General features: G+C 51.6%; 2 protein-coding genes and 1 pseudogene across 6 annotated transcripts in view; 2 read left to right on the forward strand and 1 right to left on the reverse strand.

Moving 5' to 3' along the window:
* Positions 1-3,570, forward strand: part of RNF220 (ring finger protein 220) — a 232,980-nt gene extending 229,410 nt beyond the window's left edge. For all 4 annotated transcript variants that reach the window (XM_081085825.1, XM_081085828.1, XM_081085826.1 and 1 more), the window contains 3 exons: positions 1,523-1,631; positions 1,776-1,850; positions 2,568-3,570. In XM_081085825.1, coding sequence (XP_080941951.1) covers positions 1,523-1,631; positions 1,776-1,850; positions 2,568-2,639 — 256 coding nt within the window. In that variant the 3' untranslated portion in view covers positions 2,640-3,570. The remainder of the gene's footprint in view (positions 1-1,522; positions 1,632-1,775; positions 1,851-2,567) is intronic.
* Positions 3,571-5,278: 1,708 nt separating this feature from the next.
* On the reverse strand, positions 5,279-22,262 carry TMEM53 (transmembrane protein 53). Its single transcript, XM_081086686.1, has 3 exons — positions 22,034-22,262; positions 10,837-10,958; positions 5,279-6,876 (listed from the first exon to the last, which is right to left on the reverse strand). Exons 1-3 carry the CDS (start codon positions 22,092-22,094, stop codon positions 6,223-6,225), a joined length of 837 nt encoding a protein of 278 aa, XP_080942812.1. The 5' UTR covers positions 22,095-22,262; the 3' UTR covers positions 5,279-6,222.
* Positions 15,212-15,670, forward strand: LOC308515968 (U1 small nuclear ribonucleoprotein C-like; annotated as a pseudogene). Its single transcript has one exon. The product of its transcript is annotated as a U1 small nuclear ribonucleoprotein C-like (transcript).
* Positions 22,263-22,550: the final 288 nt, after the last annotated feature.

Here is a 22,550-nt window from a genome sequence, read left to right on the forward strand (position 1 = left end):
GACCTGTCTCCTGGGTCTCGTCGGTGTAGAATAGCGGTCAGTCAGTTACTGGTTGACCACAGAATCAGTCTGACAGAGTTTAAATCCCATCTTCCCCATCCTGAACCTTGGGCAGGCTACTTAATGTTTCAGTTCTGCTTTAGTTTCTTCCTGTATAAAATGGGAATATTATAATCTCCTCATGGGGTTTTTGTAAGGTGCAAATAAGGTCGTTTTCAATCCCTCAGTACCATCCCTGGCATTTAGTAAGTGCTTAATAAATTTTAGCTTTTATTTGTATTTTCATTATCCCCTAAAGCCCTCTCCAGGACCATCTTTTCTATTCCTCCAGGAAGCATTCTTCTCCCTCTGTGAGCTCCTCTAGGTTCTGTTCACTTGTTTTAGAAGGGGGGGGGCGGAGGGGGGACGGATCACTCCCTGAGATAGTCCCACTATTCCCTGCTCAGTATTGCAGCCCAAAGAGTCTTCAAGAGGTGGTAGGGACCTTCTTGTGCAGTGCCTGGACAATAGGTGAGGACACGGAAGACACAACAAGGAGCCCTTGAGCAGGCCAGGCCTGTACCCCAGGGACTTGTATTATGTGGGACTCATCCAGTCCCCTCATCTCTCACTCTCCCTGCAGTTTGGACTGGCTCTTTATTTGGCAAATGTATGTTCATGCTCAAATGTTTGTTCATACTCACGTGCCTAGTGTGGAGCTAATGTCCATAGTCATGTTGGTGTGGTGAGTAGCTTCCCCTCAGGGAACTGAGTCTAGCAGAGACGAAGACATTTGTAGTTATATTGCTGTGGCGGAGTCCAGTACAGGGGCTGGAAGAGCACAGAAGAGGCAGCCACCAATGGGCTTCTGGGAAGAGGTGGGAACTAAAGCTAGGCCTGAACCATGAGGTGGAACCTAGTGAGTTAGGAGGTGGGGATGGGTGATCCAGAAACAGAAAGTGTCAAGAAGCCAAGGGAATGAAAAACAGTGGCATGTGGGGAAACTTAGTATTTTGGTGTGGGTAGAGCTTAAAGTAGAAACCGTCACATTTGTAAAATTCTAGTTGCTGGGAGAACAGAATGGAATGAGGGGATGGCAGTACAGAAGCCATGCCATTCAGGTTAGCGGAGTCAACCATAGAAGAAACCGTGAGAACCTGGATGAGTGATCGCAGAGGCAGGAAGAAGTGAGGAAATTCCAGAGTTTTAGGGACCAGATGACTGATTTTGGATCAGGGGGATCGCTTCTCAGCCTTTTGGCTAAGATCAAGTGAATGTCAGAGGTAAAAAGGATGGTTTCAGGAAGGAATCGTTTGAGAATGGTTCCCAGATATCTGGTTTAGAAATTCAGCAGGATGGAGATGGAGGAACAAGGAGGGTGAGGAGTTCGGTCTGGAATGTGGAGTTCGCTGATGTAGGATATGAGCAGGGGCATCTGGGAGCTACTTGTATTTGTGGTTCTGGAATTCAGGGGTGTGGATTGAAGGTTTAGATTAAGGATGCCAGCCTGCAGTCTGCCCAACGAATGCTGTCTTCTTTACAGAATAACCGAAGATTCAGCTGTGACCACATTTGAGGCCCTGAAGGCTCGGGTCAGGGAACTTGAACGGCAGCTATCCCGTGGGGACCGCTACAAATGCCTCATCTGCATGGTGAGAGGAAGGGGACCTATGGGTGCCCTTGGTCAGGCTTCAGTGCCCCCTAGGGTTTGGAGAGGGTCTCTGCACTGTCATCTGACCTCTTTAGAGGGTGGGCCAACCTCAGTGTGATCCCTTCTCTGCCCACCTCCTCCCTAGGACTCATACTCGATGCCCCTAACGTCCATCCAGTGTTGGCATGTGCACTGCGAGGAGTGCTGGCTGCGGACCCTGGTGAGGTGGCATGGGGGTTGGGGGTGGGTGGTTGTTGGGGTACTGCCCAGATGTCCTTGCTTATGCTTGAGCCTGCTTTGAGAGAGGAATGAGGAGGGGCGAGGGGGAGCAGGAGCATAGAACACAGCCATAAGCCAGGATCCCCGCCCCCTCCCAAGCTCACCACATTCTCGCCTCCCCGCTCTGTGGGGTCACTTCTTGCTCCTTTCCTCTGCCCTCACCCCCCAGAAGGGCAGGCCCACTGTGTCACACATATTGGTGAGATCCTGGGTCAGGAGGCGGCTGGGTGTGGGTAAGCAGGACCAGGGCCTCAGCCCCTCCCCCTCCCATTACTAAGCTCCCTCTGCTCCTGCCCCTGTTCTTCGCTCGGGAGCAGCCATTAAAATGTCGCCCGGAGACAGCAATAAAAGGCCCGGACGTGGGCTCTGTGTCCTGATCAAAGGCCGTGTGTAATCTCGTTAGGGCCTCGGCAGCCACAGCTGGACCCAGCCTTGTTCTCATTACTGGGGCTCCTGCTGCGGGGCTGGCCAGGCGGTTTGATCCTGGCATCCCCCCAACACAGGAGCGTGCCTGCCTGCTCACAGAGGCTGCCCATGCTTCCCAGCCTTGGCTGACAGGACCAAGGTGCCAGCACACAACTGGTATAAGCCCAGTGCTCACATGAGCACGCGTGCAGCACTGTGTGCATAACCAAAGCCTTCCCTGTTCTCCCCGCAGGGTGCCAAGAAGCTGTGCCCTCAGTGCAACACCATCACAGCACCCGGAGACCTGCGGAGAATCTACTTGTGAGCTAGCCACCCCAGGCAGGCCTTGCCTCAAGCAGCCCCACCTGCCGCCTCTGTGATGTGACCCTAACCCTTGTACATACTTGCACACAGGTTCCCCATGTACATACATGTACACACACGCACGCACACACACAGGCCTCTGGAGCCAGAGTGGATGTAGAGGCCCAGGCCCTGCCACACTCCCACCAGGATTGGGGACCATACCTGTTCCAGGTTCTGTTCCCAGGGTGGGGCAGGGAGGTGTAGGTGGGGTGGGTAGCAGGGCAAGGCTCCTGAGATCCAGCCCCCAGACCGACCGACTGACAGACAGACAGACAGACAGACAGACAGACATGCAAACACCAGACTGAAGCACATGTAATATAGACGTGTATGTTTACAATGTTGTGTATAAATGGGATAACTCCCCACCCTCGCCTCTCCCGTCCCCTTTGGTTGTATGATTTTCTTTTTTTAAGAACACCTGGAAGCAGTGCCTCCTTCAGGGCTGGCTGGGGGCTCGGCCCATCCACCTCTTGGGGTGCCTGCCTCTCCCTCTCCCATGGTGTCCCTTCCCTCTCCCATGTGCTCGGTGTTCAGTGGTGTATATTTCTTCTCCCAGACATTGGGGCACATGCCCCAAGGGACATGATCCTCTCCTTAGTCTTAGCTCCTGGGGCTCTTTATAAGGAGTTGGGGGGGAGGAGGCACAAAAATGGGAACCGAGCCACAGCAGGGGCTGAGATTGGGGCTGGATGAGGGTGCTCCTGGCTGCCCAGCCTTCTACCAAGAACCATTCCTGGGATTAGAGCTGCTGTTCCCAGGGAAGAGTGTCGTCTCCCCGCCCCTCCCGTGGGCCCATGGTGTGATGCTGTGTCTGTATATTCTATACAAAGGTACTTGTCCTTTCCCTTTGTAAACTACATTTGACATGGATTAAACCAATATAAACAGCTGCTGCCTGTGTGTGTGTGTGTGTGTATGTGCAGGGAGGGATGGACGACAGGGGTGTACACAGGCAGTTAAGAGGTTAATTCCTGGCAGCAATGGGGGAAAGGCTTGGCTGTGGGTGTGTGAAGCAGTACAGCGTTGGTCTGCTCAGGGACCCTGGAGCACTACGTCTGTGGGGGTGGGGCTGGGGACCTAGACTCCTGACTATTGATGGGTGGGGGCTCCAGGTTAATTCCTTATCGATGTGGAATCGTCAGCTCATTAATCACAGAAGAGGTCAGAGCTTGGGGGTACAGAGGGGATGCAAGCTCTAGCCCCCAATCTAGGGAAGGGGCAGCTATAAGCTTGGGTGAAGAGCCTCTGTCCCTTTCCAGTTCCCTGAAACAAGCCAGGGACCAGAAATGGAACCACTGCCTCAGCACCACCGTGACCTCTTCTCTTCAACCAGCCCAGTACAGCCACTGCCTGGTCCTCAAATGGAAACAGTAGAAACCCCTGTTATCCAAGATGGAGCCTCAAGGCAGACAACTGAGGTTGGCAGCTAGCACTGAAGATGCTGCTTTATCACATCCCCACGGCTGCCCCCTGCCCGTGTGTGATCAGCATCTCACTTGGTGTCTGGTCAGAGCAGTGCTCAAAGCTGCAGATGAGTACTTGCCCACCACGGAGCTTGTTTTGAGAAAATAAGATTCTGATATTTAAAACCCCAGCGTATCGCCAAAACCGGTGTGGCTCAGTGGATAGAGCGTCGGCCTGCGGACTGAAAGGTCCCAGGTTCGATTCCAGTCAAGGGCATGTACCAGGGTTGCGGGCACATCCCCAGTGGGAGATGTGCAGGAGGCAGCTGATCGATGTTTCTCTCTCATCGATGTTTCTAACTCTCTATCTCTCTCCCTTCCTCTCTATAAAAAATCAATAAATATATATTAAAAAAATAAATAAAACCCCAGCGTATCTCCATTAACTCCAGACTCCTATTTACAAGCCCTCAGAGGCCAGGTCTGCCCTCCATCTTCCCAAATCGGCTGCTTCCGGCACACCAATCTCTGGGTGCCCACGGGGCATACTATGGAATCAGGTCCAGTTGGCAGCTCCTGCCTCCTGCACTCAAATCACCCTGGATGGAGACCAGCAGAAGCCCTTCAAAGCCCTAGGCCCAACTTGATGGCTCCAAATAGCCTGAACACAAGGACCCTGAGGCCGAGATTCTAGGGGAACATGTGGCCAGTCCAAGTGGAACAGCCACAGTGATGGTTAAGGTTTGGAAGACAAGTGGGCAATGCCTCGTTCTCATCAGGCTGGCTCCTTTCAGGTCTCAACTCTCCCCTCTCCCTGCCTGGGACTCAGTAGGTCCTCGATGGCTGATGACTCCCACCCTGGGGGCCATATGCCCTCTAATAGGAAACATTAACCCAGAGTGAGGGCCTGAAGCTCACCCTGCTGTAGGATTTCTGAGCTCCATCTCATGGCACAGGCAGCACTGCCACCTGTTGGCCATGGCTAGGAATGCAGCCACAGGCTAGGACTCCGCTGCCAACAGTTCCAGAGGAGGTCCCAGATGCAAGTACAACTCGCCGAATTCCTCAGCCCATCAGCCCGAAAATATCAGGGCTCAGCTCCCACCCAGTTTTCCCACCTATCTTCACTTCCTGTCAGACTTTCAGATCTCATCACTGCCCCCCAAATCCCTTGATCACCACAGTAAGCTCATTCAATCAACAAACATTTATTGAATACCTATGTACCAGCATTGTGCAGCAGTGACTTGTAACATGATAGGTGATACAGAACTCTAAGACTAAAGGCACCACTCCTGCCCCAAGAGAATCCAAGTGGGACGCCCTCAAGGAGATGAGGGAGTTTGTTATTTCAGCCAAATGGCCCTTGCCCTGGGTCTGGTCTTCAGGGCTCCTGATTTCACCTGCCCCAGCTCCCATACAGTGCTGCTGTCTTCTCTCTGCTCCCCACTCCATCTGTCCGTTACACACACACATTGCAACTTTCCTGGACCCAGTGGCTTCCTGGAAAAGTGGTGGACGTGGGCAGGCCGGCCATCGCTGCCTCCTCACCTCTCCATCTGGCTTCTACCTCCGACTCCCTGGCAGTGAGGGCAGAGAAGTCTGCATGAACTGCCAAGTAAGGTCCATAGAAATGGTGCTTCATGCTGTGGGACTTTGCCTTTCTGGGGCCTTGGAAAAGAGATCACAGTCCTTGCTCCCAGCCTAATCCTACCCTCTGGCACCTCCTCACAAAGCTCACTTTCCATTCAAGAAATCAGAGAATAACCCTGGGGCCCATTATCCACCCCCCCACCCCCCCACCCCACCACCACCACCACCCTCCACTTGGTTAATCCTAACAGACCAAATGCCACAAGAATCAGCAGCCTGACTGCTACACTTCTCCAAGTACAACACCGCAGGCTCCTGCAGAGACATGCCCAGGCACTACCGCCCCTGCCTAGGATCCTGGGGTAAGCAGACCACCTGTCTCCCAGGGCAGGGACCAAAGGAATTCTCTACTTGGGAGACCATGACGTCCCAAAGGGCTGACGGGAGTTGAGCCAGAAGAGGACCCCATCCATGGATACAGGTTGTGAGGGGGTGTCAGGCATTTATTTCTGGTGCAGAGGTGAGGTGGGTGGGGCAAGGACCTCAGCAGTGGACACAGCTGCGCATGAAGTTGACACAGAGGCTCGTGTAGTAAGTAGGGTAGTCACGGAGGTGGCTGACATGTGCAGATGACACAAAGTCCACAGAGCGCACCAGGACCCGGTGTGCCAGGCGGGCCTCCACCATGCGTTCCACGTCCCTGGCTAGGACCACCTCATCAGCCCTTGAGTACAGGTACAGCTCGGGCCAGCGGGAGGCTGCATCGAGTAGCCTGTCATAGAAGTGGGTATGGAAGAGGGCCGTGAGTGGAGCGAGCAGGACATGGAACAGGCCTGCCACCAGGGCGAAGGCCACCAGGAGCAGCAGGCGCAGCGCAGCAGGCCGGTGCTCCAGGATGGCTGCCAGGGCCCGCAGGGCCCCCACCAGGTTGCTATCACCAGGACCGCTGTCAAAGATGGTGCCCACCACACGCAGGTGGCAGAAGCGCCGATGGGTCTGCAGGAGCTCCAGCACGTATCGGTACAGCATGACCCCGGCGTTGCTGAAGACGTGGAAGAGTAGGGGCTCCTTCTCAATCTCGTAATCAAAGAGGAGCTCAAGTAGCTTCTGGGCCAAAACACGAAGTGAAGGGATGCCCAGGGACTCGGAGAAGAAGACCATGTGCCATGGGGCTGTGTATCGGATCACAATGCAGCCCTGTGGAGGGATAGGGTGGGGTGGGTACAAGCTAAGGTCAGAGGGGTCCAGCAGCTCCAACTCCCACAAGCCCAGAGCCTAGCAGTGCTCCAGGCTCTGCTGCAGCTAGGCACCAGCTCACCGCTCCCAGACACAGTGCCTTCCAGAGTGGAAGGTTGAAGAATAATCACTTCACATTGGCCAAGCCCCCTCAGCCCGGGATGGTATGTGAGGCCTGGAGCCCAGAGCATGCTTGGGAGACATCTGGGCTGACCAGAAGGAAGTCTCCTCTCTCTGGTCCACTTCGTCTCCCTCCCACCCATGATCCTGCACTCTCATCTACTCAGCTTTCTGCTGGCTACACCCCGTTGCTGTACCTCCCCTCTGCACTGTGTCTACCACCTCCCAGGCACAAGGAGGTACCCGGTAAGACCCAACAGGAGACACAGCCTGCAGGCCCCAGCCTTGACCACCAGAGGCCACTCGTGAGCCAGACCCACATCAGATCAGTCTCTGGCCACTGCTACCTTCCTACAGAGCCCTGAGGGCAGTCCATACCTCTGGCATCAGGTGCCTGGCACTCAAATCTGTCTGGTTCCAAGGCCTGGTATCACTCCTCCCACTTGCCCTGAAATTCCATGTATAGTAAATGCTGCTGTTCCTCAAATTCTAAAATCTGAGCCAAACTCTCTCTAGGTTGATGTACCCCTCAATACGTGGACCGAGTCTCCAGGCCTGAGTCTCATTACTTGGAACAGATCACAGTCCCTGCCCCAGCCTGATCCTACCCTCTGGCACCTCCTCACAAAGCTCACTTTCCATTCAAGGAATCCCTTCTCACTAACTTGTTCTAGAGACTCAGGGCCCTTTGTTAAGGGCCTCAGAGTTAGGCAGGCTTTAGGGCAGCGGTTCTCACCCTGTGGGTCGCAACCCCTTTGGCGGTCAAACGACCCTTTCACAGGGGTCGCCTAAGACCATCCTGCATATCAGATATTTACATTACGATTCATAACAGTAGCAACATTACAGTTATGAAGTAGCAACGAAATTAATTTTATGGTTGGGTCACATGAGGAACTGTATTTAAAGGGCCAGAAGGTTGAGAACCACTGCTCTAGGGTCAGACAGGGCTGGGTTCAATTTCCGGCCCCACTTACTAACAGTATGGACTTCATCTTTCTGAGTCTGTGTCTCTATCCATCTCAGGGTTATGGTGAAAATTAAATGAAAAAATGTATCTCAAGTGCCTCAAACAGCACCTGGTACGAAGTAAATTCTCAGCTAACAGTAGCAGTAATTCGTGATGGTAGGACTACTACTTGAATGACCCACGGCCAAACAGGGATGGTCAGCTGAGGTAACTCTCGACTTCCTCCCTCCAATCTGACATTTGCCCCAACTGCTCCTGGCACTGCCCTGGCATCGGAGGGGGTCCCGATGCCACCAGGCCCTTAGCTATGGAAATTTCAGAGTGCTCTGTTCTCAGTCCCCAGGAAGTTGTGAAATATCTTCCCACCCACCCCCAGCCCACAAGTGCAAGCACATCCCACCCACCTCACTACCACACACGTGACTCCCGGGCTAAACAAAGCCCCTCCACCACACACCCCACAGGTGCAGACAGCCAAGGCGCCCACCACTCACTAGGGTGCACCCACCACAGCACCTGGGAGTGCACGAGAAAGCAAGCTGCCAACACACACCCACAAGCACAGACACCACTGGCGAGCACACACCCTCATGGTGCACGCGCACGCCTCCCCAGGAGCACTCGGGTGCGGAAAACTACCTGTCGGCTCAGACGTCACCTCAGCCATTCCTGTGAGCACCATCTCTGGGGGCACACATGGCGTCCCCCTCGCTCCACACCCGTGACTGCACACACAGCTCGCCCTGGGAACTCCCAACACGCCCTGTGAAGGCCACACACGCCGAGCCTCCCTGTGCCACCGGCCTGGGCTTCACTTGGAGGCTGCCCAGGTGCCTGGCATCTCTGCTGCCACCTCCCCAGTCCGATGCTCGTGCAAGTCCCTGCACCAAGGACCTGGGTCCCGCTGCATGTCAGATCCCAGTCTTTCTTCTCTCCCCCAAAGCCAACCATCTTTCCATCTCTGCACATGCTCGGTCCCAGGACAAGGCCCTGCTCTGTCACTCCTCACCACTCTCTCCTGTATTTCAGTCTCTTCCTCTCCCTAGATTCCTGCACAGACTAATCTCATTTAAAAAAAAAAGCTTCTGCTTTACACTCTGTTCCCCTCTAACTCTATCCCACCTGTTCTTCACCCTCCTGAACAAATTCTGACAGCCACCCTCCTCTCCGCCGCATCCCTGCCGCTGGCTCCAATATGGCGACTGCCCTGCCCTTGTGAAGGTCGTCACATTCTCCCAAATGGTCTAACCCCGTGGTCGGCAAACTGCGGCTCGCGAGCCACATGCGGCTCTTCGGCCCCTTGAGTGTGGCTCTTCCTAAGCCTTAGGAGTGCCCTAATTAAGTTAATAACAATGTACCTACCTAGCTAGTTTAAGTTGAAAAAAATTGGCTCTCAAAAGAAATTTCAATCGTTGTACTGTTGATATTTGGCTCTGTTGACTAATGAGTTTGCCGACCACTGGAACCCATGACGGCTTTCAGTCCTCTCATACTTCCCTTCCAGCAGCATTGGGGATCACACACACTCCTAGATACATTCTTTGGTAGCCCAGGCTCTTCAATAAGTTGTTATCATGAAAACTGTTCTAGATTTAAAAGGTCAAGGAATTAGATGCAATGGGTGATCCTCAATTAGATTCTGATTTGGGCAAATCAGCTATAAAGGACACTTTGGGGACTACTAGAGAATCTGAATGTAGACTGGAAACTAGATGAGATGAAAATTTATTAACCTGAGAAGGTGGCGATCAAAATCTGAAAAAAAGCAGGCTGTAAAATAGTATAGTCAATAGATCTCATTTAGGTAAAGAAAAGAAACCGACACAGAGAGAAAAGCTGAAAGGATATATACTAACGTGTAAACAAAGGTAATCGCTAGGCGGTAGAATATGGTGTTTTTACTTTCTTTTAAATAATAAAGTATTAGGAGTTTGGAGTTGAGAAACATTTTTCTCCAAACCCATCCCGTTCTCCCAACTACCAGGTAAAGAGACCCCTTCCTTTCCCAGAAGACCCCTCCACTGGCCCTGCCACCTCAGCCCTCTGCCTTCCCCAGCTTCGCTCCTTCCCTGCCTCCCCGTGCCTCTGCCTCAATAACATCTTTCCTCTCACCTCTATAGTGGCCGTTTTCCAGAGATTCTGTGGATTCCCAAACTTTCCTGGGTTTTCTTGTGCCTCTCTGGCCACCCCTCCTCTCCTCGTAGGACCTTCTCCATCTTCCACTCCTTTAACGCTGGGCTCCTCAGAGCTGTCTTAGGCCCTTTCTCCTTGCCCTCTACATACTCCCTGGGGGAAGCTCATCCACCCAGGACCTATGGCTTCTCCTCAGGGTTCCTTGTCTCAAAAAACCCCGCCCTCTACTCAGGAACTGCCGCAGCCAAAACCCTGGCATTACCCTGGACCCTCCCTCTCCCTGTGCCCACACCCAATTGCTCACTAATCTACCATTCCATCTCCTAACAAGCTCCTTGATCCATCAACTTCCCTCCACTGGCACCACCACCTCCAAGGTCCTGACACTGCAACACATTATGCCCAGCACACTGGCCCAGATAGGCAGTACCAACCAACAGAAACTTGGGGTCTGGGCGACTCCACTACCGGGAGCACATCAGGGCTGGGCTGTCCACTGCGGGGGATGGGGAGGAAGGAAGGAAGGGGAAGCAGGTCAGGGGGATGAAGGAGACAGACCAGGCCACAAAGCTGGCAGCAAAGCGGGGATAACCCTACCAAAGACCCATGACCCCAGCATCCTCCTCAGGCCTGTTCCTACCTTCGCTGCAGCCCAGAGCAGGGCCCCAGCAAGCGTGTCCGCAGCCTGCAGTACTCACCCTTTTGTGGTAGATGGCGCTGTACTTGGCAAGGTTCTTGTCTGTGCAGCCACCCCAGCCCAAGAGAATCACCAAAGGCTGTCGAGTCCCCGCCTCCTTCCCACCTTGGCTGGGGCTGTTCTCTGAAACAGACAGGTTACTATCAGTACTGGAGTGGAGGTGGGAGTGACTGGCCAATCCAGAGTCAGCACCACTCTGGCTGCAGGCAGGGAACGGAAGGTAGCAGGCCCATGCCCGCTGCTTCAGGTGGCCCCTCAGGAGGCAGGCACTACAGGGTCATTGGAAAAACCCACCTGAGGCTTTCTTTAGTGACTCAAAGACACAGCCCAGGTGAGAAAAGTGAACACTTTCTCCATGCAACTTCACCTTCTAATCCAGGGGCCAGCAAACTACAAGCCATAGGCCAAAGCCAGCCATGGTCTGTTTTTGTATGATCTATGAGCTAAAAATACTTTTTACATTTTAAAATGGCTTTAAAAAATCAAAAGAAGAGGAATATTTTGTGACACATGAAAACTGTAAGAAATATAAATTTGAGTGTCCACAAATAAAGTTTTATTGGAACACAGCCACATTCATTTTACTTCTTGTGTATGGCTGTTTTCAGGATAACACAGCAGAGCTGAGTAGTTGCAACAAAGACCCTATGGTTCACAGAGCATAAAATACTTGTTGGCTCTTTACAGAAAAAGTTTACCAGCCCCTGTCCTAATTACACAAACAGATGGAAGAAGAGGGTCTTAAAAAGAGAAATGGGGGCACAGTGTAAGCAGAGAGGGGGAGCAGACCGACTCCGAGGCCCATTCCAAACTACCTCCCTGTCTTGCCAGAGAATATTAGCTGATATTTAATGAGGTTTAACCTCATAACAACACTAAGAGGAATATTATTACAGATGTAAACTGAGGCACAGAGTGGTTAGGTGACTTGCCTAAGGTCACACAGGCCCCTGCTCCCCATCCACCAGCTCTGTCCATAACTAGAAGCATGCCTCCGCCAGTGATGTGTGAGGCACAAGCCAGCTGCCTGCTCTGTATCTGCTACTGTAGAGGCCTCCCTGCTGCCTTGTTAGTCAGAACCCATCTCGTTTCCCCTGCCGAGGGAGTGCCACCTCCTCAGGGGGACTTCTGTGCAGGGACTGCTAGTTATCTGCCCTCCCGCAAGGACTGGGCTGTGCCCTTCCAAGGATCAAGCCACTTGGCTATGTTCAGCTGCCACCCTGAGATTTATGGAGGCCAGTGGTGACCTGGCAACAGTAAATTTCAAGGCTAGTTAAGAGGATGGTAAATATAAATCACTAACCTTTGGACAAAAGGAAGACAACAATTTCCTGTGGAAATTAATGTGATTGAAAAGTTCAATGTTCCTGCTCTCCAGCAGTGGTGACTCCAGCCTTCAGAGATTAACTGCCTGCACCCACGGGGATCCCGGGCTGGGCTGCAACTCAGCCTGCAGCAGGAGCTGCCAGCGCCTCGGTCCCTTGCTGACGCCTGCCAGCCCTCCCACAGCTCTAGCTCGGGCCACTCTAAATATTCTCACTCCTTCCTGGGCCTGGTGTCCCCCCCGACCTCTGCCAGGGCAGCTCTGGTTCGGATCTGCCTTTGAATCTCCGAGACCCAGCAGCTGGGTTCCTGAGGCCCACCCCAGGGAGGCTCCTTACTTCTGTGAGCTTCTGAGCATCGGCTCCCCTCCCCAGCCTAGAGGGTCCCCTCCATGGGCCACCACCAAGACACCAGCGAAGGGCTTTGGAATTTATCTCAAGTAGAGAAGGCAGCCAAGGGAAGTCACATGCCCTGGCAGCTGCCCAAAGTTACGGCCACCCAACCAGCAGTGATGGCGCATTCCCCGTAGGGGAAGGCTCAGACAGCTTCTGCTGGGCCTCGGACTTGCCCCTTCTCCAATGGCCGGATTTCTAACTCCATTTGCTCCACTGCAGGCTGTACTGGCGCCCTGGCTTCACCGACTCACGAAGGAATGGCTCTTCCCCAGATACGCATCTCCGTGAAGAAACTCAGCATATGAACTCCATGAATACACTGCCTACTCCCAGAGCCCAAGCTTTCTGTCATGTTCCTAAAGGGGGGAGACCGGTCCCTCCACTCCTGCCAGGCATTCAAGGCTGCCCGCTGAGCCACAGGTACTCTGCACCTGTGGGCACCTCCCACTCCCCAACACATTCTCCTCCCCGTGCCCTACTTCCTGTGCCCACTCTTACCTCAGAGCCTTTGGCATGACCTCCTCCCCTAGAGGCACGCGGCTCCTTTTGACTCTGTACATGAAGCGCTATAATCCAGAAAGTCCAAGGTGCTCTGGGAGGATGGCTGAGAGTGACCGTGACCAGGAAAGGCCTCCCGAAGGAAGACGCATTTGCTGTTCCGGCCTTGAGGACTAGCGGGAGCATGCCAAGTACAGAGGGGGCAGGGGCAGGGGCTATGGAGACGTTACAGTTGGCCTGGGGCACAGCAAGCAGTCCTGGGGGCGAGCTCCTCGGTGAGGGAGCAGCACCAATGGTCAGGAGAGCTGCCGCGAGTGGGACTGGCCCCAATCCTGCAGGGCCTTCACGCCATGCTGAGGAGTCCGGATTTTATTCCACAGCAGTAAAGAACGAGTGAAGATCCCGGAACTGGGGAACAGCATGATCCAATCTGTACTGATTAACGACTTGCACAATTATTTGTTTAATGTCTTAGCCCGCGACTCCGTGAAGGCAGGAACTGGGTATGTCGTGTTCAGCACCACACCCCCAGCGCCCAGCACTGTAGCTGGCACATTCAGGCACTCGTGCTGAAGGCACACGCGGCTGGGAAGTGAAGGATGGATCCAAGGAGAAAGAGCTGGCATTCTCCTTGTTACCCACTGCCCTTTCCAGCCATAAAAGTAACGAGGACGGCTATTGTTATTTATGGCCACATCGGGATCATGATTCCTACACTCTCGTGAAAGCCCCTGCTCCTCTCCCCTACCCCTGCTGACATCTCCAGCCCCTCCCCCTGTTCCTCTCCCCTCCCCCTGCTGACATCTCCAGCCCCTCCCCCTGTTCCTCTCCCCTCCCCTACTGACACTCCCCTCAGCCCTGAAGACAGGCCCTGGCTCAGCCTCCTGCATATACACCAAGGCTTACCATGGCCCACCTTGCTCCTAAACCATAAAACTCTCTGAAGTCCACATTTCCTTCCAGCGCCTACCCTCCCCCTCTTTCCCATTACAGAGAAAAACAATAACAGCAAAAAGAGCATTATGTGTCAGGCAGTATTCTAAGCACTTTACCTATCAACTCACTTTGTCTTCACAACAATCCTATGAACAAGAAACTGTTATTATTCTCATTTTACAGATGAAAAACTAAGCCATGGAGATAGTAAATAACCTGCTCAAAATTACACAACTAAGCAGTGAAGCTGGAACCCAAACCCAAGTGGCCTAGAGACCAGCTTATAACCACTTTCTCAGCCAAACCCCAAGGCCCCATCTTAACCAATTTATATGGCTCAGCTCCAAACCTGTACACGCAGCTGCCTCTGTACATCAACAGGCCCAACACTGACCTGCCCCACCTGCTCCTCCTCAGGGGACTGGTCACACCAGCCAGAACCTCAACATTTGCTGCCTCATTTGGTCCCGCAACCATCCCAGGAGTCAGCTACTACTGTTAGCTACCGTCTCCCTTTACAGGTGAGAAAACTGAAGCACGGAGAGGGTAGTAAGTCCCTCTGCAGGAACACGCCGCCAGGAAGGGGCAGAGCCGCCGCGCCACACTGCCTCCACCTCCCGGACCCCACAAGCGCCTTACTCCCCGGCTGATGCTGATGCTCCGTGTTTACGCTTTGCCAATGCCCACTCCACCTTCTGAGTCAGCTCACTTCACTTCCGGGAAGCCCCCTTGATGCCCTCCCCACCCCTTCTCACCCCCCATCCCAAATCACCAGACGGGGTTCGAGGGCCTCCTCTGCACCGTCACAGCACCCACCATCACCAGCCACAGCACTCATCACTGCCCGGAAAGTGCCCATTAGGAACAGGCGGGAGACTACTGTATCACACAAGGCAAGAGATGGCAAAGACCCCAACCAGAGCAGCGGGAGACAGGTAGGACGGGGAGGGAAATGACAGGGAGAAGAGAGTCCCGACAATTTTGGAACGAAAGTATCAAAAGTCTCAAAAACATATGATATTTGACTTAAGAATTCCACTTCTAAGAAAGAAAAATGTTTCATGGAAATATTTGATGTTTCATGGAAATATTTAAGCAGATCACAGACACAAAATGTAAGAGATTAAACACAGGGTAAAATACAGGAGTCGGTTGGCACTGACTGGCTGTGTGCATCATTTCCAGCGACGCAGTCACGGAGTGGCCAAGGGCCTGCAGAACATCATGCTTATGTTCTATTGTGACTCCTGCGACACATACCTCACTCACAACTGCCCATCTGGGAGAAAGACCCCGCCGTGGTCGGAAACAAAGAGAGTGTGAAAACCTCTCAGAAATGGATGGAAGAGCAGGCTCAGAGCCTGACTGACAAAACAACCGCAGCATTTCAGCAAGGGAAGCCAGACACCGCCCACTCCGCCCTGCTCCTCCTCCTGCAGGGGTGACGTTCCCACCTCCCCACAGCCTCCGGTCCACCCCGCCCTCATATGACGCCAGCATCCCACATGGGGGGGCCCTTCCATGATGCCTCCTCCTGGGACGGTGCCAGTGGGACCTGCTCCTGGAACGAGGCCGCCCAGGGGAGAGCACATGCCAAGGATGCCTGGGCCCCCAAGGATGAGACCTCCCACCCGTCCTATGATGGCGCCCGCTCGGCCCGGAATGACTCGACCAGACAGATAAGGAGCGAGGGAGCCTCTTTCTATCGGTTTCTCTTACTTGTTCTACTTCACGGGAGATCGTGGTGACTCTGGGTGTTTTCTAACATCAGATAAGGAACAGGCACCCCCATCTAAGAGAGAGGAGTATGGGACCAAAAGAAGCAATTCTCATTTGTATTGTGAAATGTGAAAATGAAATTGTCAACTATTTCTGTTAAAAAATATACATATAGGAGCACATCTTTGTGACCTTGGATAAGGCAACGGTTTCTTAGACATGAGCAAAAGTATAAAGAATAAAAGAAAAAGTAGATAAATTGGGACTTCATCAAAATTGAACTTTTGTATTTTAAACGACACCATCAAAAAGTGAAGAAAAAAAAAACCTTAGCCAGTTTGGCTCAGTGAATAGAGCGTCGACCCACGGAATGAAGGGTCCTTGGTTCGATTCCAGTCAGGGACACGTACTTTGGTTGCCGGCTGGATCCCTGTGTGGGAGGCAACCCATCGATGTGAGATGTTTCTCTCTCTCTGTCTCTCCTCCTCCCTTCCACTCTCTCTAAAATCAATGGGAAAATATCCTCAGGTGAGAATTAACAACAACAACAAAATCCGCAGAATGGGAGAAAATATTTGCAAATCATGTATCTGACAAGGGGCTTGTATCCAGGATGTATTAAAACTTCTTAACAATTCAACAATAAAAAGACAAATAACCCAATTTTAAAATGGGCAAAGGCCTTGAAGAAACACTCCTCCAAAGACATATGAAAGGCAAATAGCTCAACATCATAAGCCAGGGGTCCTCAAACTTCTTAAACAGGGGGCCAGTTCACTGTCCCTCAGTCCGGAGGGCCGGACTATAGTTTAAAAAAAAACTATGAACAAATTCCTATGCACACTGCACATATCTTATTTTGAAGTAAAAAAACAAAACGGGAACAAATACAATATTTGTATTTGCATGTGGCCTGCGGGCCGTAGTTTGAGGACCCCTTGCATAAGCATTAGAAAAATGAAAATCAAAACCACAATGAGATGCCATCTTATACCCGCCAGGATGGTTATAATCAAAAAGCCCTGGCCAGTGTTGCTTGATGGTTAGAGCGTTGGCCTGCTCACCAAAGGGTCTCAGGTTTGATTCCCAGTTAAGGGCATATACCTACATTGCAGATTTGATCCTCACCCCCAGTTGGAACGTGTGTGGGAGGCAACCAATCAATATGTCTCTCACATTGATGTTTCTCTCTCTCTGCCTGCTGCCTCATCACCCCCAACTGCCCTCCCCTGCCAGCCTGGTCCCCTCCAACTGCCCTCCCCTGCTGGCCATCTTGTGTCCACATGGGGGTGGCCATCTTGTGTGTTGGAGTGATGGTCAATTTGTATATTACTCTTTTATTAGATAGGATAGCCAAAAAGGGAAATAATTCAAATGTCTATCACCTATCAGTGGATAAACAAAATGTGAAATCCACACAATGAAATACTATTTGGTCCTAACAGGAATGAAGTACTGACACATGCTATAACATGGATGAACTTTGAAAACAAATGCTAAGTGAAAGAAGCCACCACAAGACCATATATTGTATGATTCCATTTATATGAAGTGTCCGGGACAGGCAAATCCATTGACAGAAAGTAGATCAGCGGTTGCTAGCAGCTAAAGGGAGGGGGGAATTAGGGAGTATTAATGGGTACAGGGTTTCTTGTTGAGGTGCTGAAAATGTTCTGGAATTAAGACAATGATGATGGTTGCACAATTCTGTGAAAGCCAATGAATTGTACATATTAAAAGGGTAAATTTTTTTTTAATATATTTTATTGATTTTTTACAGAGAGGAAGGGAGAGTGATAGAGAGTCAGAAACATCAATGAGAGAGAAACATCGACCAGCCGCCTCCTGCACATCCCCCACGTGCCCGCAACCCAGGTACATGCCCTTGACCGGAATCGAACCTGGGACCTTTCAGTCCGCAGGCCGACGCTCTATCCACTGAGCCAAACCAGTTTCGGCTAAAAGGGTAAATTTTATGGTACATGAATTATATCTCAATAATGCTATTATTTTAAAAAGTAAAAGTAATACAATGTGAAAAAGCAAGTTGAAAAGCAGTATAAACAACAGAACACACATATATTTATATTTGTATATATGCATATATGCACAGAAAAATACATCAAAGATTAATAGCAATTATTTCTGGAACTAGAGGCAACTGTTTTTTCATGGTATTTTTGACCCATTTTCTCAAATCAGTATGTATCACTTTTGCAATAAGAGTTAAAATGTTATTATTTAAATGGGGGGAGGGTGTTTCAGAGAGCCAAAGCAGTTGAGAAGTCATAGAGATCAAGCCTGGCAGAAGTATTCCCTTCAGCCCTGGCACTTTCTGAGCACCACGCAAAACAATTTAATCTCACGGGCTCCCTGTCCTCTAGAATTTCTCAACAAACACTGACACCAATAATACAGGAATTACAGATACCTATATTGTACAACAGTTCAAGTCATAAAGCTGAAGCATAAATTAGATTGTGCACACCCCAGGGGCATACGGCGATGACAAAGGAAAGGGCTGACAAGGCATAAGAGTTGTGGCACAACATGTGCTTTTTATCTGTAAGCCAGAATCAAAACACAAAGAACCCCTGTTTTCTTTTTGAAATGTGAAGAATAAAACGATACCCAAATTGTCTACTGCCCAGAAATATTTTCTAGAGTCTTAGAGTTCCTATATTTAAACCAAATTACTTTATTTTAAATTTACTTTTTTTTTTTTACTTTTTGATATAACAGCATAGGAGAGTAGCATAGTACCTAAGGGTACATAGTATGTAAAACAATAACTGGGTTCAAATCTCTGGCTCTGCCACTAATAACTAGGAAGGAGATCTTCAGCAAGTTCTCTAAGCTTTCATTTCCTTATCTGTGAAATGGGGATAATAATACAAAGGATGAAGTAAGATAATGACTATAAAGGGCTTAGCATGGTACCTGGCGTAGAGAGAGAGTTCAATAAATCAAAATTATTATTATTACTTCAGGAGGAAAGCATGCTCACTGTAGAAAAGGAGAAAATGAATATCTAATAAAATTGGAATCATACTGTTTTGTAATCTGCTTTCTTCGATTTAGCAATATATTGTGAACATCTCTCCCTGTCAGTTTATATATTTCTACCCCATTCTTTTTAGTAGCTGCAGAGCAGCTATAGAATATTTCACAAATTTATGGTGACCAATCTCCCATTATTAGACATGATGTTGTTTCCAGTTTTTCTGCTATTATAAAAATACTTTACTGGACACCTCTTTCTTTGTGCATGTCCTTAATTGTTTCCTAGAAACTGAACTGTATTCAAGCAACATTTCCTAATGGCAACTGAAAGCTGATGCAAAAGCTAAGGAGTGGGGCTCCTGAGTTGAAATCTGGGATAACCTGGGACAAGGTATTTCCCCAAGGAAATGAGAGGAAAGCAGGGTATTAGGAGGTGCAGGGGATCGCCTGTCAGAGAAGAAGAGTGGGTGGGTTGTGAGAGATTCCAGGTCAAGGGAACGGCTCAGTAAAGGACCAGACGGACGCCCTTTGGCATGGGCAGGCACGTATACTCGTGGTGGGATTCCCAGGAGGGATCGGCGCCGGCGGCCCAGCCTGGGCTCTGAATGACCCCGGGGTTTGCAGCTGCCTTCCCGCTAACTGATGTGCCAGCAGCAGCTGCTCACCTCTCTGTCAACTCACTGCAGTGCTGGGCTCTGCGGTTTGATGTTCAAATATAGGGGGAAAGCAATTCCAGAAACCAAATATGACTGTCCCACATACTTCTCCACCATTAAGCAGTAAGTGCAAAACTTGGAGGACAATCTCTGCGGTCCCCAAAGACTGTCCCTGTGTGAAGCCATGTCAGCCTGGAGGGGAGCTCTCTGCAGATGGAAAGCAAATGGATTCAGGGGATCACAGTGCTGTTTCCTCCTTCTGAGAATTCCTACAACCTCCAGCTCAGCTCCGGGGTATGCACTTTGAGAGAAAGGCAGATGAACTAAAGCCAGTCCAGAGGAGCAAGTAGGAGGCTGTTAGAACCGCATCAGAGAAGGGACAGCGGACGGCCCTGGAGGCATTTCTCTTGGAGAAGAAATGTGAAGAAGGCATGAAGCTGTCCTCTTGAGAGAGGAAGAGAAATTAGTGTTGTAGCCACCACGACCCTCTAGCCTTCCAGTTACATCACTGTGAAACCAGCTGCTTATAAACCCCACCCCTTCCCGAAACCACAGCTCCCTAAAGGGAGTCTGTGTATGAGTCACTTCTGAGGCACCAGCAACTAACACTCGGCCAGGACACAGAAAATGCTGAAATGAAAGGGGAAATGGCAGGAAGGCCTATTGTGGGTCAAGAAAGGGAAGGGCTTTCTAACAATCCCCGTTGCCTCCCACAGCCCAGGATGTTTGGGAGAAAGCTGTCAGCGAAGGGTCCGGTAGCAACAGAATGCCCTCACGCTAGCAAAAGGATGCGGAACAAAATGGCCCCGCGATTTCTTTCAATTCTAGGACCCAGTCTCCTCAGCAGTGAGGGGAGCCGCAAGCAGAGAAAATACACCAACAACGTGCCAGGCACGCACATCCAGTCACTATCTTGTTAACCCTCACAATCCCTGGAGTAGGTGTTATTATTACCATCTTACAGTGGGGAAATCTGAGGCTCGGAGAGGCTCAACAACTTGCCAAGCCATAGACCCAGTAAGGGGTAGATCTGAAATACTAACCAAGGCCACCAGGCTGCCACCGGGGCTGAGAGAGAACTTCTGCCTTCCTGGCCATGCAGAAGGCAGCTCCAGTCCTTTGCAGCTGAAGGCTCTCCAAGGACAAGAGTTATTACCTGGCTTCATCTCCCCCTGATGCCAAAACTTTCCAAAAGCACGTTTACATCTATTAGCCCAAGAGCCCTAAGCCAACAGATCAGGTTTTCCTGAGCCCAGCTCTAGGGAAACACAGCTGGTCTAGAGCCATTTGTTCTGTGGGAGCCCAGCGGCTCCCCTCCTCTCTTAGACCCCAACCAAGGAACACAAGATGCTATGCGAGGGGTCTGGGAAGTCTCCCCTGAAGGAAGCAACATCTGAGCTAAGCCTCAAATGATGAGCCGGACAAGCGAGGGGGCAGTGTGGGGCAGCAGAGGGGAAAGGGCATTCCAGACACAGGAAACAGCAGAAGCAAAGGCAAGGAAGCAAGAAATGCGTGGAGAATCACAAGCAGTTTGGTTGCCAGAACATAAAACTCAAATTGAACAGTGGAAGGACGTGGTGACCAAAGAGGCAAGCAGGGGCTGATAAATTATGAAGGACTTTGAATGCCATGTTAAGGAATCCAGACTTGATTTATCCTGAGGGCAATAAGGAGCCAATGAAGGGTTTTACACAGGGCGGTGATAAGATCAGACCTCTGCATATGAGGCTGAGCTGTGGCAGTGAGACCGGGGGCGTGAAGGCGGTGTGGGGTGATGCAAAGGGGAGATATGCTGGGCTTAGGCTGGCGTGTACTTCAAAGCTCCTGCACCATAATTCCGAGTCAGGGCCCAACCTTCCATTCTCTGGGCCCCTAATCCTACTCACACTGCCAAGGACCCAGGTCTACCCTACAAGCTACTAATTTTAGGGAGCCTCCCACACACCTTCCTTTAATGATATGACTCTAGGGAGAAGAATAATGCTAATCACTAACCTCACTCCATTCCAGGCACTATGCTGGGTCCTTAACACAAACAATCTCAGTTGTGCAACCAACAACCCTTTGAGGGAGGTTCCTATCGGTATCCCCGTTTTTGCAGAAGAGGAAACTGAAGTTTAGAGGGGGTTGCGTGCCAAAGGGCAACCAGCTACTACAGGGAGGAGTCAGGATGTGAACCGACTTCTGCCTGGCGGCAGGGGCTGCTCTGTGGAGAGTAGAGAGGAGGGAGCGATGAGGGTTCTGTGTCCCGGGCTTCCGCGAAGTCCCCGGGGAAAATAGTGGGCGGAACCAGAAAGGCTAGACATGGGAAGCCAGACCCCAAACAAAGGAATCAGAAGGGCCCCTGCCCTCCCGCCTTCAGCTACCAGGAGAAAGACAAGAGCGTGGCCTTGAAAACTCCGACTGAAAAGACCAAAAAAAAAAAAAGGCCCCAAAAGAGCAGAGGACGCAGGGAAGGGAAGAGGCTCCGACAGGTTGAGCGCCCGGGGGCGGGGCTTACAAGGGGGCGGAGCTCTCTGAGCCAGACCGAGTCCAAGACCAGCGGGACCCTGCGCGGGGGGCTGGCCGCGAGGGGGCGGGGCCGCGAGGGGCGGGGCCACAGCTGCGCTAGCGACCCACAGACTCGTTAGGTCCCCTCCCCACGATGGGACCGACCCTCATTCCATACCCCGGCTCCGGCAGGGCTGATCCGGGATCTCGATGATGTAGTCCAGCTCAGCCGAGGGCATGGTGACGGTGCCGGCCCTCCGCACGGGCCTGCCGCCGGAACTCCCGCTCGCGCTCTCGCACCTCACCCGGGCGCCTCCTGGACACTGCCCAATCACCACCCACCTCGCCCAACGCCGCCCAATCCCTGGGCGCGCTCTGTGACCTCCCACCCTAGCAACCACCGAGTCTCTCTCGGAGCCTCTGGCCGCGCCCCTCTAGCTTGGCCCTAGCAACCATGCCCCGCCCCACTCTATCCATGGCCCGCAGCTATTGGCTGACTTGCTTGATGTGGGTTAGGTATTGGTCAGCCTGGACGCCGGTCAGGAAGAGTCCCCACCCTCCTGTGTAGGTAAGAGGGTCTGCGTGAGAGTTGCTCTATTTGGGAGTGGAGAGGGTCTGCTTTCTCAACTGCGTGTTACCCTGCGGGTAACAGTGCCCTGGATTTACCTCGTCTAGCTACCTCTACCATCCCCTAT

Source organism: Myotis nattereri (genome assembly GCF_964212035.1).
Source record: "Myotis nattereri genome assembly, chromosome: 3".
Classification (NCBI taxonomy): Eukaryota; Metazoa; Chordata; class Mammalia; order Chiroptera; family Vespertilionidae; genus Myotis; species Myotis nattereri.

Excerpts from the sequence above, each read along its gene's own strand:
- TMEM53 (XM_081086686.1), bottom strand. The coding sequence starts at position 22,094 with ATGCCCTCGGCTGAGCTGGACTACATCATCGAGATCCCGGATCAGCCC. Across the intron at positions 10,959-22,033 it reads TCAGCCCTGCCGGAGCCGGG|AGAACAGCCCCAGCCAAGGT; the intron begins GTATGGAATGAG and ends TGTCTGTTTCAG. Across the intron at positions 6,877-10,836 it reads GCGCCATCTACCACAAAAGG|GGCTGCATTGTGATCCGATA; the intron begins GTGAGTACTGCA and ends ATCCCTCCACAG.